At 48.1% G+C, this 19,117-nt stretch overlaps 1 protein-coding gene across 2 annotated transcripts; it reads left to right on the top strand.

Moving 5' to 3' along the window:
* The first annotated feature begins 561 nt into the window (after positions 1–561).
* Positions 562–18,943, top strand: LOC146349304 (uncharacterized). Of its 2 annotated transcripts, none has more exons than XM_084841592.1 (2): positions 562–1,112; positions 17,699–18,943. In XM_084841592.1, exon 2 carries the CDS (start codon positions 17,735–17,737, stop codon positions 18,638–18,640), a length of 906 nt encoding a protein of 301 aa, XP_084697718.1. In that variant the 5' UTR covers positions 562–1,112; positions 17,699–17,734; the 3' UTR covers positions 18,641–18,943. The 2 variants fall into 2 exon arrangements, 1 of the variants encoding a protein (XP_084697718.1); XR_014788792.1 differs by lacking the exon at positions 17,699–18,943 and adding an exon at positions 7,133–7,647 and having other exon boundaries at positions 832–1,112.
* The last annotated feature ends 174 nt before the right edge of the window (positions 18,944–19,117 follow it).

The following is a 19,117-nucleotide window of genomic DNA, read 5'->3' as shown; positions in this document are numbered from 1 at the left end:
CATCTCTGAAGCTCTTAGGTAATTTGGGAGCAAAGAGGGCAAAATGCCTAAGAGTTGGCTCTGAACATTTATGAACGTTTAGCCTTCCCCAGCCTGGTGCCCTTCAGATGTGCACAACTTCAATTTCCATCATCCCCAGCCAACATAACCAATAGGGCCATGGTCGAGGAAGACTGGGTTACAATGTCTCAGAAACTGGTGAGGCACAACACTTGAGAGAGTAAGCTGAGAGCTAAAGTGACCCTGGTGCAAATTCTCACCTCAGCTACAAAAAACACCATCTCTCAGGCCTACCACGCAGGGCTGTTGGAAGGGTTACCGAGGCCTGGTTGACCGACACACAGGCAGCTCTGCCAAAGGAAGCAGAAACCTCTAGGTGCAGAGAAATCCCGATAAATATTAAATATATAAGAAACTCCAAAGCTGAAGGCATGATGCCCACGCATGTGATACTGTTAACAAAAACAGATAAATTGCAAACTGGCTAAAAACGGGACTGAATACAGATGAAGCCCTACTGTGTAGGGGGCGCGGAGGCAGCAGGTCTTGAACCAGGATTCTAGCAACAGGACCCAGCAACATGTGTTTGCTCTCTGCTGCTCTTCAGTGCCACCTCTGAGGCTGGTCCCAAAGCAGCAAGGCACCGCCAGCTCAACAGAACCCCAGGGACACAAGGAACCAGCTGCCCCGGGTCTGATGGATGCATTGCGGGTGTTCTGCTCTTCAGCATTGATCCCCCACCCCCTACCGCCACCCCCTGGCCCAGAGGAGGACTCGCTGTTTCCATGGCGAGCCCCGGAATTAAAAGGCTACATTTGCCTAGATTGTTGCGGCACGCTTGGCAAGCAATCTTTCTCCACTGATTTCTGAATCAGAATCTGCAGCGGCCATCCTTGTTCTGCAAGCACAACCTGGCTGGAGTGCTTCTGCCCTGGATGAGCTCTCTGGGAAAAATATTCCAGAAGTTTTGATCAGGAGGGCTGAATTTGCAATGGACTTAACAGAAACTGTGGGAGCGACAGGACAATTAAGGATGCCTGGGCCAGGTATCAACAAAGTCAGCAGCAGAAACTGGAGAAGCATGCCCCGAGGATCTTCCACTGCATTTCAAGGTAAGCAAGTGTTATGTGCACTAGTGGGGGGTGGACAACAGATAAAAACCATTTCAAACAGGTAAGAAGTCCCATTAAGTTTTAAGTTAACAATTCTTATATAGACCGAGGGCAGTTTTGGATGGAGAGAAAGCATTCTCTCTTGTAAGAAGAGCCCTGCTGGATCAGAAGAAGGTCCATCTAATCCAGAATTTTGTACACACGGGGATCAACCAGCTGCATATGGGAAACCCAGAAGCAGGACATGAGTGCAACAGCACCCTCCCGGTTATGTTCCCCAGCAACTGGTGTACATAGGTACACTGTCTCTGATACTGGGGGGGGCATCAGGACTAGTAGCCATGGAGAGCCTTTTCCTCCAGGAATTTGCCTAACCCCTTTTTAAAGCCATCCAAATTGGTAGCCATCACTGCATCCTGTGGTAGCAAGTTCCATAGTTTAACTATGCACGCTCAAAACATTAAAATTTGGAATCATCCAAGGAAATGGATCCATTGTATGTTCAGGAGGAAAAAAACACAAAAAAACAGTTGACATTTGTCTGGCTTTGCTTTTCGTCCCAATCCCTGCGTATATACTAGTGCTGTGCCAAAAATTTCTTCCCCATTTTTGGGACAATTCTCATTAAATTTTATTTACTATTTATATATTTATTAAATTTCTTAATCGCCCATCTGGCTGGTCACCCGGCACTCTGGGAGATGTACATCAATACAAACAGTTTTGAAACAATAAAATTTTACATTAAAACATCGTATTTCTAAAATTACCCTAACCCACCCCAAATGCCTGCCTGAACAACCATGTTTTCAACTCGTGGTGGAAGCTCATTAAAGAGGGGGCATGGCGGAGTTTCCTAGGGAGGGAGTTCCACAGAGTGGGGGCCACCACAGAGAAGGCCCTCTCCCTCGTCCTCACCAGTCTAGCTGTCCTGGCTGATGGGACAGAGAGAAGGCCATCCGAGGCTGATCTTGTTGAGCAGCCTGTCTGGTGCTGCTGGAGGTGCTCCTGGAGATAGGCTGGGCCAGAACCATATAGGATTTTAAAGGTCAAAACCAACACCTTGAATTTGATAGAAAAGAAATTGCTTTTGCAAAAATGTTCAAAGGAGAAGAAGATTATGTAAACATTCTCATGGGCGGGATTCAGGGTTCTTATGCTTATGAGGTGGCCAAAGAGTGTGTGTGTGAGTGCCCTGTCTTCCGTTATAAAATCATGTCTCTGAGTTAGCTTGCAGCCTCCACAACTTCCTAAAATTCCATTAAAGTCCAGAAGAAGACGTAATGAAGTAACTCCTCCCCCATGTGGCCTTTTTAGATCAGGAAGCATGGGCAGCCAGGGAAGCTGCAGCCAAAATGGAGGTATATATGAGAATGTTTTTCCGTTTGCAAATCATGCAAAGATGTCCTGTTCAAAATCCAGAATGCAAACACGAGCAGGAACATTTTGTATGAGAAATGTTATCAAATTCCAAAATTTGCAATCACGTTCGAAAAATGAGTATTTTTAAATGTGCACTTTGAAATGCAAATATATATATAAAAATCCACATTTTCATGTTTGGTCAATGGGGGGAAAATGTGCACCTTTGAAAAAATACACATAGAAATGCACACTTTTCCTCTTCAAAACCCTTGGAGGAAAGGAAAAAAGTTGTGCCATTGCCGGTGGTGAGCCCCATTCAGAGACACTGTTGGAAATTTCTCCGCCCCCTGGAGAAATTTGGTGAAATGGCCCACCCTGCTCCACCCTGCTCCACCCACTCCCCGCACCTTCTCTGCCCACAAATAGGGCAGAGAAGTTTGAGAGCCTCTTTGCCTCATGCAGTCAGAGCCATTGTGTGTCGCTTCACATGGCTGCCTCCCCGCGTGATTGGCTGAGATGCTGCCACAGCAAGTGACAAAATAATGATGCAGAGGGTGATTTCCCCACCAGCACCTCCTCAGTTCCTGACATGTCAGCTCTGGGGGTAAAGCAATTACGAGCCGCTGCATGAAAAATCCAAGTGAAGCAAGAACTGGCAGCTGGCAAGAGAGAGGTTGGTTTGGGCGGATCCTGGTGGCTCCATTTTGGCAGGACTGTGAATCCATTCTGGGTTTCAGGCAGAACTCTAGAGGAGCTATCCAAGGTGCTGAACCCATTTGGGGGCTAGGGTTCAGCACTTCGGATAGCTCCTGTAGAGTTCTGGCTGGTTCTGATTAAAACCCAGTGTGGACTCACAGCCCCACCAAAATCAGAGCCACCAGCCTCCACTGGGTAGGTTTTTTGGTTTAATATTGAGGGGAGGCGGTGCTTGAATTACAGGGGGCAGAGCTTCCACAGCTGCTGGCTTTAGGCGGCTAGAGTGGGTTGTACCCATTCATTTAAAAGGGTCTTTCTTCTCTTTTTAATTATTTTTTAAACATTCTGACAAAACACAAACATTACATAGGAAATCCAATTTGTCCATGCCTGCCTGCCTGCCTTCCTTCTTTTAACCACTTTGTATATCTTTCCCTGCCAGCTTCTTTCTCCCCCTCCCTCCCTCTCCCTCCCTCTCTCTCTCCAGTCTTCCTCCCTTTCTCCCTTCCTCCCTCTATTCACCTACTTTACAAATATGTTAGCCTACCTACCTCCTATCCCCACGCTCTCTTTTCAACTATCCTTCCTTCCTTCCTTCCTTCCTTCCTTCCTTCCTTCCTTCCTCCTTCCTTTTACAGTTTGTATATCGTTCCCTGCTAGCTTTTCTTTCTTGCTTGCTTGCTTGCTTGCTTGCTTTCCTTTCTTTCTTTCTCTCTCTCTCCCTCCCTCCCTCACCAACCAATCTTCCTCCCTTTCTCCCTCCTTCCCTCCCTCTTTCCAACTACTTTGCAAATATATTTGCCTGCCTACCTCCTATCCCCGCGCTCTCTTTTCAACTATCCTTCCTTCCTTCCTTCCTGCCTGCCTGCCTGCAACCTGCCTCCTTCCTTTTACAGTTTGTATATCGTTCCCTGCTAGCTTTTCTCTTGCTTGCTTGCTTGCTTGCTTGCTTTCCTTTCTTTCTCTCTCTCTCCCTCCCCCCCTCCCTCCCTCCCTCACCAACCAATCTTCCTCCCTTTCTCCCTCCTTCCCTCCCTCTTTCCAACTACTTTGCAAATATATTTGCCTGCCTACCTCCTATCCCCACGCTCTCTTTTCAACTATCCTTCCTTCCTTCCCTCCCTCCTTCCTTTTACAGCTTGTATATCGTTCCCTGCTAGCTTTTCTTTCTTTCTTTCTTTCTTTCTTTCTTTCGTTCATTCTTTCTTTCTTTCTCTCTCTCTCTCTTTTTCTCTCTCTCTCTCTCTCCCTCCCTCCCTCCCTCCCTCCCTCCCTCCCTCTTTCCAACTACTTTGCAAATATATTTGCCTGCCTACCTCCTATCGCCATGATCTCTTTTCAGCTATCCTCCCTCCCTCCTTCCTTTTAACCAGTTTGTATATAGTTCCCTGCCAGCTTCTTTCTCTTTCTCTCTCTCTCTCTCTCTCTCTCTTTCTTTCTTTCTTTCTTTCTCTCTCTCTCTCTCCAGATATCAGACTATAAAATGAAATGGTTGTGGTGACAGTTGGTGGAGACCCCCTAAAGCAGCCTAATGCCTTCCAGATGTTCTGGACTATAAATCCTATCATCCCTGACCATTGGTCATCCCAGCTTGGCCTGATGGGAATTGATATCCAAATCATCTGGAGGGTGCCGTGTTGGGGAAGTCTGCCCTGAAGTGTCGGGCAGGACTGGACGGAAAGTAGAACTCCAGATGTTGTGGACATCAACTCCCAGCATTCCTGATAATTGGCCAAGCTGGTAGGAACATCTGGGAGTTGACGGCCAAAACATCTGGAGTTCGACTTTCCATCCCTGGTGTAGGTTTTCCTACTCGTTTCCTTAGCCTACCTACGCCCTCTTCAAAACGTACACAAAAAAAACCTGCACATGATACTGGGACCCAGCATTTCACATAACTGGTGAGGTAGCCCTCCTGGGAACACTTGAGGAGCTCTCAATCAGAGTGGATGGGACAGTTAGATGGATCCGTTAGACTGGATCGGGTTTAAAAGGCACTGAATGGGAGGTTCCTAGAGTCTGCATGGGGGATGCCTAGAGTCTGTCATAGGTTCGCCCACCTCCCATTGCCCTCGAGAGCAGCTTTACACAGACAATGCTGGGACAGTCACCTCCCATCTCCATTACTTTACGTGGTACTAGCAAACAGGTCCAGCTTCGCACGGGTTGGGACAGCCCTTCGTTTGCCTGAAGGGAGCCTTCAAGCAAACATACTCAGCTGTCAGAGCGGGACGCATTGTGACCGCCCCATCTGAGTGAAGCCAGGCCCGCCGGCACCCCTAGGCCCCGCCCCTGCCATGGTGCACCCCGTACCCCCTGAGGCAGGGCTCTGTCCGCTCCACTCCCCTGAGCAGGGAGGGACCAGGCCTATCATTCTGCCCTCAGCCTGCACACACACACACCCCGGCTACAGCCTGTATGGACTGCAGTGCCATATGCTGGCCAGGGAAGTCTGCTCCTCGTGGCCAAAGTTGTCAGTGCAGGCTTCAACCACGAGGACACAGTGAACGCCTTAAAATTAGCTGAAATCAATTAACGTGTTTAAAAAACAAAATGCCCCTAAGGTGCACACATGCACACCCCTGCCAACGTCCCCTTAGTATGCCTGCCACGTTTCAGGTGTTTGGGGTTTCACTGTCTCGGCACTATGCTGCAGACAGATGGATGGACTGACAGACACCCACCCGCACACCCTCTTTTATTAGTATAGAGATGAAGTCAGATATTATGACAGGGACAATATCTGACTGTGGCCCCAATCCAGCAAGGCTTATAGATGTGGGTGCCCCGGTGCTCCTGAACGTGCATTTCCTTCCATGTTGCGATGCTTCTCTGCGTGCCACTGAGCTGTCTTCTGCATGCCTCTTCTGATGCACCTCCCCAGCTGGTTGCACTGGACTAGTTATGTGCGTCTAGAGCCACATTGGGGGGGGGGGGCAGATAGGGCTGAAGTTTCCCTCCTGTGGATTTAGAAATTCAAATTCAATTCCGCCTAGATGCCTCAGAGGATGGTGTCTTGACCAGTGAGGCTGGGGGCTCCAATGTCAGTGGGGCCCCAGGTTTCAGTCAGAAGCAGCCAGAACACTAAAGGAGCTCTCCAAGGTACACAGCTCTGGCTCCGAAGCTCCAAGGTCCACTTGAAGTGGATTCACTGCCCTACTGACATTGGAACCACCAGCCTCGCTGGTCAAGACACTGAGGCCTTTCCCATTGGCATGACTGAGGCCAACTGTAAACCATCATTTTAGACCAGCCTTCCCCAACCTGGCATGTTGACCGCAACTCACAGAATCATAGAATCATAGAACAGAAAGGTTGGAAGGGGCCTATAAGGCCATCGAGTCCAACCCTCTGCTCAGTGGAGAAGTCCAAGTCAAAGCATCTCTGATAGATGGCTGTCCAGCCTCATCTTGAATGCCTCCGGTGTGGGAGAGCCCACCACCTCCCCAGGTAATTGGCTCCATTGTCATATTGCTCTAACACTCAGGACGTTTTTCCTGATGTTCAGCCGGAATCTGGCTTCCTGTCACTTGAGCCCATGATTCCGTGTCCTGCACTCCGGGATGATCGAGAAGAGATCCTGGCCTTCCTCTCTTGACAACCTTTCAAGTACTTGAAGAGTGCTATCATATCTCCCCTCACTCTTCTCTTCTCAAGGCCAAACATGCCCAGTTCTTTCTGTCTCTCCTCACAGGGCTTTATTTCTAGTCCCCTGATCATCCTCGTTGCCCTCCTCTGAACCCTCTCCAGCTTGTCTGCATCCTATTTCACAGGAGTTCACCATGCTGGCCAGGAAAGTTTGGAGTTGCAGTCCAACACATCTTGAGAGCACCAAGTTGGTTAAAGCTGTTTTAGACTGTCTATCTAGGATGCCTTCGGTGCATTGGAACAATGGTGATATGTACATTTACTAAATATAAATATGAAAACATGTTTTTCTATTTGTATTCAAAATAAAGGGCCCCCTCCACTGTCTGAGTAATCTCCACAAAGCCAACCTCCATTAAGGAACCTGTTGGTGGCCAAAACAAAGCCTACAGAACCAGATCGAGGAGCTCAGACATACAGCATCTGACCTTGATCTTGAAAGACAAAAACCTGCACTCTCAAACAAAGCAAACAAACCCAGATAAATCAAAAAGATGAGCCACAGCATAGAAGACACGGTAGAAAAGTTTAAGATTGTGATGGAGGAGATGCAGAGGAAAGTGGCAGCTATGCGGGAAAGGACGGACGAAGCCTACAAGAAGATAAACCAGCTGGAAATCCAGAAATATTCATTGATTGACACCAATGAGCAAGTCAGCAAGGAGCTGCATAAGTTCTCCTACCAGGTGGCCCTCTTTGAGGACCGGAAAGCCACTCCAGAAAGCAGCTATCAAATCCCCAGGAGGATGGGAACCTTTACAGTTCAGAGATGAATGGGAGAGAATGAATGGCAAAATTTTGCTTAAAAGATCACAAACAGCGACACAAATAAAAAGAAAGGCAAAATGGGCTTGCGCTCCCACTCTTAAGGCATCAGCGACCTGAAGGAGCTGTGGTAGTGCATGCACGCACGAAAGCATGCACGTATATCTCACAGGCAGTGGGTCCCAGGTTCAGTTTAAGTGAAAAAGATCTTGGGTAGCGAGCCAGGGGAAAGGCGCCCTGCTGGGGACTTGCAGAACTGCTGCCAGCCTGAGCTGCCCGTGACAGCTGGCTGGACCACGGCTCTTCCTCGATCAAGGCAGCCATGGTGATCATCTCATCTCTCCCACACACAAAGCCCGATCCCAAGTACCGGGCACATTCTAGCGTGACCAGGATCTTTAATCAGAAACTTTATAGAAGAGGCCAGAGTACAACACTCCTTGTCACATACCTAAGACATGGGGCAGTATTACCATCCCCGCATTGCAGAGTTCATGACTAAGATTATTGGAACCGGAGCTTCGTGTTAGGGCTGTGCAGCAACCTCCTGACCTGCTCTGGAAGCTGATTCGGAGCTTCTGTATTGGCTCCAACCTGTATTGGCTCCAACCTTGGGCCAACCTGGAGCCGGGCCAACCTGCTTTGGCCTCCAGATCGGAAGCACATTCCAGATAGCTGAAGCCTGAAAGTGCCCCCTGCCCAGCGCCTGCACCCACCCCCACCCAGCCACATGAGCCCCCTGCTCCTTACCTGGGGCCGTGGCCCACAGCCGCCGCCATCTTGGAGGGAGTCACCATTTCATTTGAAAATGGTAACTCTTCGTCTTCTGCCAGTAAGTAAATGGTGTGTAGATTGCAGCCATAAAGGGGCCACCTATGCAATATTACAGGCATAAATCACCCCTTTACACCTGTAATATTACATAGATGGCCCCTTTACAGCTGCAATCTACACACCATTTACTTACTGGCAGAAAAGTTGCCATGGCGACACCCGCCAAGATGGTGATGGCTGTGTGTGCTCCCCACCGGTCTAGGTCAAGAGCAGGGGACTTGCGCAGCTGTGTGAACAGCTGCCTGGATCAGGTCGAAGTGCCCAAAGCACTTTGGGAGTGGTCCAACTCACTTCGGGCCACTTCAGGCTGCTCCCAACCCACTCTGGAACCAGGGATTCGGGCCGAAGCGGTGCACAGCCTAATTCATGTCCCTGTTTGCTACTGTGTCAGTAGCAATCAACAATTTCCCCTTTGCAATCAACACCAAAATAGACAATGCTTCAGGCTAATAGGACTTTATTTTGCTTGAGAGTAGCCTCTCTACAAATGCAGACTCAAGGAAACTTTCAGTCTGCCCCAGGCCCTAAACAACTAATCAACATTCTCTTAGCAGAGGAGACAAAGCAGAAGGTAGAGAAGTTGCCGGCAGTTTGGGTACGAACCTCATGGCCAAGCTTGCTTCACAGTGATGCCCCTCCCTTAGGGTGGCTCCCTCCTACGTTGGCTTCCAAGAGTGGCAGAGTATCTGAGCCCTGTCCCTAACTTTTCCCGCTTTGCTTTGCGATGCGCCCTAGCATTTCTCAAGTCATGCCCCTCTTCCTACTCGGAAACTTGAGTTCGAACGGTGGATGGAGGAGGCAGCGACTCAGCCTGGGCCATCTGTCAAGGCCTTCAGAGGAATCTCTCCCAGCATCTAAGCGCTCCCCCAGGCTTTGATCTAGCTGTTCCAACTCTGATTCAGAATCGGAGCTGTCAGACATCTCAAGGGGCTGGGACTCATCCCTGACACTGTGCTGCATTAGGGATGCTAAGGCACCGCAAAGATACTGGCATCCCCTGCACCACCATGGCCTCTGTTATCCTGGGCAGGTGCCATACAAGCCCATCCAGAGAGATCTCTCCGGGTTATCTGTGTCATTCAATATTTCTGCATCGGGGTGCAAAACCTCAGGCCCAGGGGCCAAATGTAGCTTTCCAGGTTTCCCCAGATGGCCACGTCCCTTCCCTGTAGAGGAAATGCCTGGAAGACCTTTGTATATCGAGGAGATAGTGTGACATACTACAACTGCTTCTTTGATGCCTGAAACTCCTGTGAGACCTTAAAAACCAGGTTTCTTAGGCCTCCTTAAGTGCATTCTAGCTTCCTGGCCTGACTCCTTGTTCTTCAAACAAGTTAGGATGATATGGCAGGGAGTCTCTTTGGCTGCGGTCCACCTGCTAATTTAGCTTATCTTTTGGGTAAGATGAAAAAAATGCCTAAACGTCGGGCTCCTCTTATGTTCTTATCACCCCCATTGGCCATGCTGGCTGAGAATTATGGGAGTTGGAGGCCAACACATCTGGGGAGCACCAGGTGGGGGATGTCTGGACTAGCCGCATTTAAGTTCTGTCTATTCTGAATGGATCCCCGCTCCACATCTCCATCTCCTGGTGTACCCTCACCCTGCATTTCACATCAGATGTTTGGCTACTGGTTAAGATGGGCATATGCACCTTTTGAAACATTTGTTAGTATTTGTACATGGGCACTAGAGGTTCTTCAGGGTTTGGTCTCCTTGTCCTAGTCTCCAGAAGAGCAGCATCAAAACCACACATAGAGGCAGTGTGGTGTAACGGTTACAGTGCTGTATTAGAACCAGGTTCAAATCCCCACTCAACCATGAAGCTCACCAGGTGAGCTGGTCCAGTTGCTCTCAGCCTAACCTACCTCACAGGGTTGTTGTGAGCACAAAAGGGGAAGGCAGCAGAAACATGTACACCACCAGGCAGGAACTATATAAAGGCTATATAAAGAAGGAAACATGAATTTGTTTGCAACTGACAATTGTGCTGATAATTCCCACACATGCACATAAAGGAGATAAAATGAAAACGAATGCAAGACAAGATATGTAGTTTTGGAGCTGCCCTCCGCTGTCAAGCCAACATGGTGGACAGAATCATTTCAGGGTGCGTGAAGCTCGTGAAATCTGCAGAGGAGACTTTTCCATTTGGGGGCTTTCTAGCATTGGCGATTGGATTAGATGACCTTTTCAAGTCCCTTCAAACTCTACAATCCCACACCTGCCTTTTCCAAGGGTCCATCACACACGTACATACACACACACACACACACACACTGTCTACTCCAGTACCAAATCGGCAATATGAAGGCTTCATTGCCAGATGGACACGCCAAGAACATTTTCCTTGCAAAGATGAAAAATCAGATTCACTGTTTGTTACATCACACCGCCTCCTCCTAATGTTATTGGCTGAGGTGTTGCCATGGCAAAAGACAATACAATGGCATTCAGAGTGTTGGGTCCCCCCCCCCCAATTCCTGACACTTCAGTGCTAGCAAACTAAATTAAAAACAGCTGGATGAAAACAAGGCAAAACAAGGACCGGCGGCCGGCGCTATAGGAAACAAGCGGTGTGTTTTCTGCCCACGATCTGGGCTCTTACACTAAAAATGTCGAGCCTTGACTGAATATCAGAAAGAGAGATCCCAAACCAGAAAAAGTAGGTTGTTTCAGTAGGAATGGGCAGTACAATGAGGACAGAATTTGGATGCTAGGGTGGAAAATTCTAGTTCAGTGTTCCGATTATGACCAGCCAGATGCCACAGGGAGGTGCCCAGCTTGGCCACCATGGCGATGATCAACCCCTGATGTTAACTCCCGCCACCTAAGTTACAGGTATACTGTCTCCAAAATGGAGGCTGCGTGTTTGACACCGCGGGTGGGGGATTCATGAGGAGACAAAACCTTCTGCAATATTTTAAAACCTGGTGAATATTCAGCACCAGAAAGGCAGGCTGGGGGGCTGAAGGTTGACCTCAGAATGGCCCGTTTCAGTTTTGGAGATGAAATGCGACATCAGAATTTGAGATTTGCCCATTTTGAGTGGCACAATGAACCGATTCTGGCTGTCAGTTGTACTGCAATACCAATTGCTCCAGCCAGGGATATATTTTGACAGACCCCCATAGCCACCCCACCCCGCAGAGAGAGTCCAAAATTGCAGGCAGCTGCCATATCCACAAACCAGTTCTTAGGAGTTTTCATCTACAAGGAGCAGGACCTTTTGTAAAGCTAATGGGTCTTAATTGTCCATTCAAGACCAAGCCACCCAAAAAAACTTTCCATTACAACAAGGAACAATATATTGTTGCTGGGAAAATCCATTCCCGCCCCCCACTCCAAGCTACTGCGAGGACTGCGGCTAAGCTCAGAAGGGACAGGGAATTCTGAGGGGGGTGGCAGATGATGTCAGCCTCCCCACTAATGAAAAAAGTGTCGGGGCTGTGTCCCCATGAGCCCTGACTCCACTACGCCACTGGCTACAGCAACTCTGATACTATCAAATGTTGCCATCCCTCTGCTGTCAAATACCAATGGCAGACGAAACTGTCAAACACCGACTGTCATACGTTCAATCAGCCTTCCCCAACTTGGTGCCCTCTATATGTGTTGGACTACAGCACCTAGCGTTCCCATCCAGCACGTTGTCCTCCAACACATCTGGAGGGTACCAGGTTGGGGAAGGGCTGTGTTAGATACTACCAGTGGGGGCTGGGGGCTCCGATGTCAGTGGGGTGGCAAATCTGCTCTGGGTTTCAGTCAGCACTCTAAAGAAGCTACCCAAGGTGCGGAACCCCGCTGACATCAGAGCCACCAGCCTCCACTCGTGCAGCCTTCCCCAGTGGGATGCCCTCAAGTTGTCTTGGGACTACAACTCCCAACATCCCAGCATGGCTGGGGATTGTGGGAGTTGTAGTCCAAGTGCTAGGGGTCTATCCCATACTTACATGATTCCCAGGGGCACATTTAAAAAGAAGGGTGATAGCAACACACACCGGCAGGGCCAGCAGGTTTTAAGCTGTAAAAACAGAAAGAGGAAGGGGGAAGCCCCACCCCAGCAGTGTGAATTGTTTCATGCCACCCACCCTGGGCTCCTTGAGCCCCATTTTGAAGGTTGCCCAAAATACACCCCTAAATTGGGCAATGGCTGAAAATCAAACGAAAGGAGCTCACGCTTACCTTGGAGAAAACGCGAGAGAAAAATTCAAAATATTCTTTGAATGAATTTTTTATATACCACCGTTGGGGCTAAAAAGGGGGGTGGGAAGCAGTTTCCAACTTTTAAAATCTCAGTGCAGTGAAAACCAGAGAGAATGAAAAGCTAGAATAAAAGCAGGTTAAAGAAAGGTGTCCACAGCGGGCAATATGAAAACACGCTAAAGGCCTGGTGGAGTAAGAATGTTTTAACCGCCCACCTGAAGACATCAAAGAAGGGTGTCATTTAACCCTGGCAGGGAGTCTCACAGTTGGGGTACCACCCCCAAAAAGGCCCTGTGCAGCTCTCGTGGCTGCAGAAAGCAGGGCAGGTGTCTGAAGGTGGTCGTAATTGATAGGCAGATTCATACAGCATGAGGGGGTCCTTCCGATCTCCTGGTCCCAAGCCATTTAGGGCTTTAGAGGTAATAACAAGCACCTTGAATTGGGGTCTGACATAAATTGGAAGCCATTGTAATCTGAACAAGACCTGTATAGGGATGATGATGATTTCACGGGACACACACACACCCAGAGTAGCTTCCCAAACAACTTGAAGAGCTGCAATTAGAAGGTGAAATCAACAGAATCCCAGAGCATGTGCAAAGTTTTCAACATTTCCAAAGAACACCTTTGTTTTCCATTTGCAAGGCTCCATAAAGAAGTCTTGAATCTATAGCAGCCTTTCCATCTTCCTTAGAGAAACTCTGTCTCTCCCCCAGCGTGTCTGTCTGTCTGCCTCTGTCTCTCTCTCTGTGCTATTGCTACCTAACCCAGAAGAGGACAGAAGTGAGTCCGAGAAAACCTTCTGCAGTGCTACACATCCATCCGCAGGTGGCACTTTAGCCTTAAAGATAGGTCGACAACTGAACTGAACTGAACGGAAGACAGGCATTTGCCCCATCGACAAGAGCCTTTAAAAACCAATAAACCTAGGATTACTTAACCTAGGATTACTTAAATAAGCAACTACCACCATTCTTGTAGACATTAAAGCAGGCTGTTTTGCCCAGTGACAGTCACTGAAAAAGTGTGGGAAAGGTTTTTTTGTGTGTGTTTTTTACCCCTTGTGTTACCTACTATGTAAAATACACTGGGTTGGATCCAATTGGTGTCCTCATGATGGAAGACATCTGTCAGTGGAATAGAATTTGTGGCAATTCCCCTCCCTACTGCGCCCCACCCCAAATCTTCCCTGGTGGGTTGGGGGACTTGCCAAAAATCCCTCCCACAATTCTGTTAATGGCTGCCTTCCATCAGCAGAGGGACCCCAAGGGAATACCACCTATTAGATGAGTATATAACAAATGACATCTGTGCCAACGATATCACCAGTGGAGGCTGGTTGCTCTGATGTCAGTGGGGCAGTGAATCCGCTCCAGGTTCCAGTCAGAAGCAGTCAGAGCTGGATAGCTCCTTTAGAGTGCTGACTGGTTCTGACTGAAACCTGGAGCGGATTCACCACCACCAGCCTCCACTGGGTATCACCAAACAGGCCACACTCCACACACAGAGGTGAACAGTCTCTCCATGGCTATCTAAATACAAGCACAACATTTACAGGCAAGGAACCCCATAATTCCAGACACAGGGAATGCCTGTCACCTACTTTATTATTCATTTATTATTTAATCAATTCAAGTCCCATCTTTCGAGGAAAAGAAAAAGCTTCCCAAAGTGGCTTACGAAATGAAATAACAAAATAATTCAATCCACCATCACAGTTAAAAGGGCAACAATCAAGAAGAGCTTCATCCTGATGCTCCAAGCTTGCGCTGAATCCAGCTGCTGGGATTTTAACTGGGTACAGCTGGGTTTGTTCATATGACTCCCATTTTGAGAGCACTGCACTGGTTGCCTATTTGCTTTCAGGCCCAATTCAAGGTGCTGGTACTTATCTTTAAAGCCCTACATGGCTCAGGACCCAAATATTTGAAGGGCACCTCTTCCCATACTAGCCTGGTGTCCTGGGATCGTCTGCTGAGGATTTGCTCCAACTGACTTCCTTATTGGAAGTGTGCTATGTCACTGTAAAGGAGAGGGCCTTTTCAGTGGTGGCACCCCAGCTTTGGAATGCCCTCCAGAAGGAAGTGCCCATTTTAGAGGCTGTTAGGTCAAAACTACACTCTACACTGAATGTGTAGCATGTTGCTGATTCTAACTTTTTAAACTTTAGTGTAAGCGCAAGGGGGTCCAATCTGGATTGGAACCACCACATGCTGGGGGGGTCCCTCCCAGGTGTTGTCCTCCCCTAAACTCTCTCTCTCTCTCTCTCTCTCACACACACACACACACACACACACTCACGGACTTAAAAAAAACAAACCCAAAAACCTGCATTTGCACCAGTGGACGTTTTCCCCCATTCTTTAGCCCCCACATGGGAGAGAGAAATTAGGAGGGGGAAGCAGCTGGGTGGGAAGGTTTTGCTCCGCCTCTCCCCCCCCCCATGTGAGGAGAGCCTGATCCACATCAGAGCCTCGCACGCTTACACTAAAGTAAAAAGCTAGGATCAGCTACCATCTATTCATGTAACGTAGAGTGTAGTTTAGCCCTTTGACACCAGGTTAGGATATTCTGTCTTACCAGGCATTTCTAAATGTATCTAATGCTGTAGCATTGTCTCTGCAGTTTTATTTCCTGAGTCTTCTTATGTGATTATGGTAGAGATATCCTTGTCTTATTGTACACTGCACTGAAATTAATGGCTGCTGTGCTGCCATCAGGGGGACGCCCGGCTCCAAGCTTCAGCACAGCAGACAGGTGCAGCAATTCAAGGGGAGGCCCCCGGCTGGGCATAAAGATTTCACGAGATGATCAACTATTAGGCACTCCCTTGGCTGGAATAAATCTCTCTTGTTTCCCCTGCGGCTTAGCTGTCTTCAAATAAGAGACTCAAAACCAGACTTGTTCTGTCCCTTTAATCCGTTCGAGGGGACCCTTCTGGGTTGGACTCTTTTGACATTAATCTCTTCCTCTCTGCCAGACTCAATTTTGCAATGTTATTGGCTTATTCAAAGCTTTGTAGCTTGCCCTTCTTTAAAACAAAACAGAAACAAAAATTAAAGCCTTCCTAAAAGGCTATGTTTCCCACCAAAAAATAAAAAAAGAAAGAAGCTAGATGGGCCTCTCTGGGGAAGGGAAGTCCATAACAAAGATGCCACAACCAAAAAGGCCCTGCTTCTCATAAATATCCTCTTAGAGGCTATGCTCCATGCTACATTCAATACATAGTGTGCAGCTGAAACTCGCCATTTAGTTTACCTTTAGCGTGTGTCGGGTGGGGTAATCTGGACTGGGACCACCACGTGCAGGTAGGAGAGGTTTAAACCTTCCCCCCCAGCCCCCCCCAAATCACACACATACAGGGGCTGAATTTTTAGTCCATTCCACCACCACCATGGGGAATGAACAAAACACCAACGGAGGGTCCCCCCCATTTTTTTAGCCCCTGGGAGTCAGGGGGGATTGGGGAGGGAGGGAAGTGGTTGGGTGACAAGGTTTAAACCTGGATCAGCCCCCTCGGGTTTACACGAAGGCAAACAAAATGGTGAGGATCTGCTGTGTGCTACATACTTAACGTAGTGTGTAGTTTAGGCCTTCACTTAAGGGGTGCAGGAGAAATCCTCCACTTCAGCAGGAACAGTTCTACCCCTTCCATAGGTCTAGTCAGTTTGCACTGAATGGGCAGTATCCTCCCCTCTCAATCCCCACCTGGGGTGGGGGGAGAAATCACTTGTTCACACAAGGAGCATCAACCAAACTCAGCATCAGGACACGGACCGGCTGCCCAGAAGAATTCTGCCCAGTCAGATCAGCTTTTCAGAAGTCGCTTTTTAGTGTCCACTTAAGATTAAAGCCAGTTCCCGACCGTCTTTATCGGGCACTTGCTTTTCAAATTACTCTTATGCTGGCCTGTTTACATTTTATAGGCTTGGATCCTAGCTAGGCCGAGGCATCTGAGAACTGCTGCTGCTGGACTCCTGAGTCTGATCTGTTATTTTCCTCTTTGATATTGTTACAAATTTGCTCTCTGACCGCTGTAAAGGAGTCTGCACTTTGGACAGAGAAGGGTGAAGGAAGGCAGACGGACTCTTTGAAGGTCATTACTGGGCCAGCTGGCCAGGCAGATCTGGGCATACCTTCCTTCTGCCAGGGAGATTGCTGGCTAATTGCCCACAAAAGCCAGGAAACGCCTGGAGCTTCTCCGGGGTTTAGATGGCAAACTCCTAGCCAAGGACGATGTAATTTAGATATGTATCTCTCTGTGCGCGTGCGCGTGCATGCATGTCAGACTGCTTCTCTGTGTCTGTCTGACTGTCTCTGTTTCTCTGGGTGTCCGTCTCTGGCTGGCTGTGTATCTGTCTGACTGTCTTTTTGTCTCTGCCTCTGCAAGATTTTCTACATGAGGCATTTCCTGTATTTCTGGAAATACATACTGTGCTAACAGAAAGACAGCTGCCGGCGCATGTCCTGAGGGCCCAGGTGAGGAGCTGGGGTGCTCCGATGCACCGCCGAAGCACTTTGGAGAGACCTGACCCACTTCGTGCCCCCTCCGCCTTGGAAGGGGCCCAAAATGTACCGCTTCAGCTTGAACTTGGGCTTCGAGCTGAAGAGGTGTGCAGCCCTATTGGAAACTCTTCTTAGCTATCTTAGAAAAGCAGTACACAAATATTTTAATAAATAAATAATAGATTCAGCCAAAGCATTAACTAATGAATCTACCAATCAAACTGTACAGTGTGGCTATTTATAAAATGTATACTATATAGCAGCCTTCTCCAAACTGGTGCCCTCCAGATGCTGTTGACTTCAACTCCCATCAGTCTCAGCCAACCTGGCCAGTTGACAGGAAACCTGGGAGTTGGAGCCCAAAACATCCAGGGGACAACAGGTTGGGGAAGGCTGCTATATAATATACAATACTGGATACAAATTTTATTACGCAGAACTATATTAAATGTAATTATAACCAGCAGGGTACTAGCAAAAGCAATGTAAAATAACGAACGACATGGGTGGCAACCCTCTTCTCTGACATTGCAAAAGTGGTGCTTCTGTTTGTATTTTGCAAAAAGGTTACCAGCCCTGAAGGAGCCATCTTAGCGAAGACAATGTCGGTGGAGGATCTGTCTGCAACCAATGAAAACCTCCGGGGCCAAATCAGTGACCTGAGGGAAACAGTAGCTTGCCTTGACAGTGAGAATCAAGACCTGCTGAATGAGAACAAATGCATCAAGGATCAGAACAGGAATCTGCATGGGACTGCAGACAAGTTCAAGGCCTCGATGGAAGAGATGCAGAAGAAGGTGGAAGACATCCGAGAAAGGATGGACAATGCAAACAAGAAGATCCACGAATTGGAAGTCCAGAACAAGTCCTTGGCAAAATCCAATGAGGAGCTCAACAAAGAACTGCATGAAGTTTCCTGCCAGGTGGCCCTCTTCCAAGACTACAAACATGCCCAGGAGAGAGACCTTTTAGAAATGCAGAACTTGTCAGCAGAAGTCAAAAAGTACCTGAGGAGTTTGGAGGACCGGCTGGAGGATACGGAGCATCACTACCACGTGGAGAAGAGTCACTCCACCCAGCTGAGGGAGAAGGTCTCAGCTCTTCTCCAACTCCGGGAAAACCAGCGGAAGGACATCAAAGATCTGCAGGCCCAGCTGGAGACGTGTGTGCAACAGGCCACGTTCCTGAGGTTGGACCAGGAGAACCGGGTGCAGATGGGCTCATTGATGCATGAAATTGTGGAGGCCAAGCTGGTAGATGTTGCCTTGAACAATTCCAGACAGAGGAGAGCTCTGCACTGGCTCGGAAAGCTGGGGAAATTTCTGGCCATTTTGGTGCTCGGCTGCTGTCTCATCCTAATCTTGGCCTTTACGTATACCTATTTTATCAATGAGGAGTTCATCTCTGAGTTAATTCACATGTTCCTTAGCGAGCAGAACATTGAGAGAATTGTGCGAAGTTTCTCTCAATACCTGACCTGGAGAAATGACGGCCTCTTGCCATTTTGAAAAGCAACCCACATAGATTTCCTATAGCAGGCTGAATCCATTCTCTCCCTGGGCATACCTACCGCTTGATTTCAACACTAGAAATTTATGGATTTAAAAACATTGTAAGAATGCAAATAGATCAGTATGGTTTCTTCTTTTTTATTGGGGGTGGGTTTGGTGTTTTTTTTTTTGCATTTATGTAGAACATATTATAGAAATACAGTATCTGTGTGAATAGATGAAGATACAGGTGGTTGTTCAATTGTCTATCATAACCCAAGGGCAGTTGTACCAATTTTCTATAAAGAATCCAACATTTGCAGGAGAGTTGGGACATTTGGGTTGTATTTTATACCCCAGCGTTGTATAAAACCATCACTATCATACATTTATCTCGTCAGCAGCATAGAGGGCACCTTAGAGTAGGGATGGGCAAACGAGCAGTGCTCAACATTTCTAGGATTCTCCAAACATAATTGCGATGCCCACCTTGTT

This window comes from Heloderma suspectum, chromosome 3 (assembly GCF_057233095.1).
Source record: "Heloderma suspectum isolate Gila_16-S chromosome 3, 16-S_ref, whole genome shotgun sequence".
In the NCBI taxonomy this organism is placed as follows: domain Eukaryota; kingdom Metazoa; phylum Chordata; class Lepidosauria; order Squamata; family Helodermatidae; genus Heloderma; species Heloderma suspectum.
The sequence above is the reverse complement of the archived record's forward strand: the minus strand, read 5'-3'. Positions and strand labels throughout refer to the sequence as shown.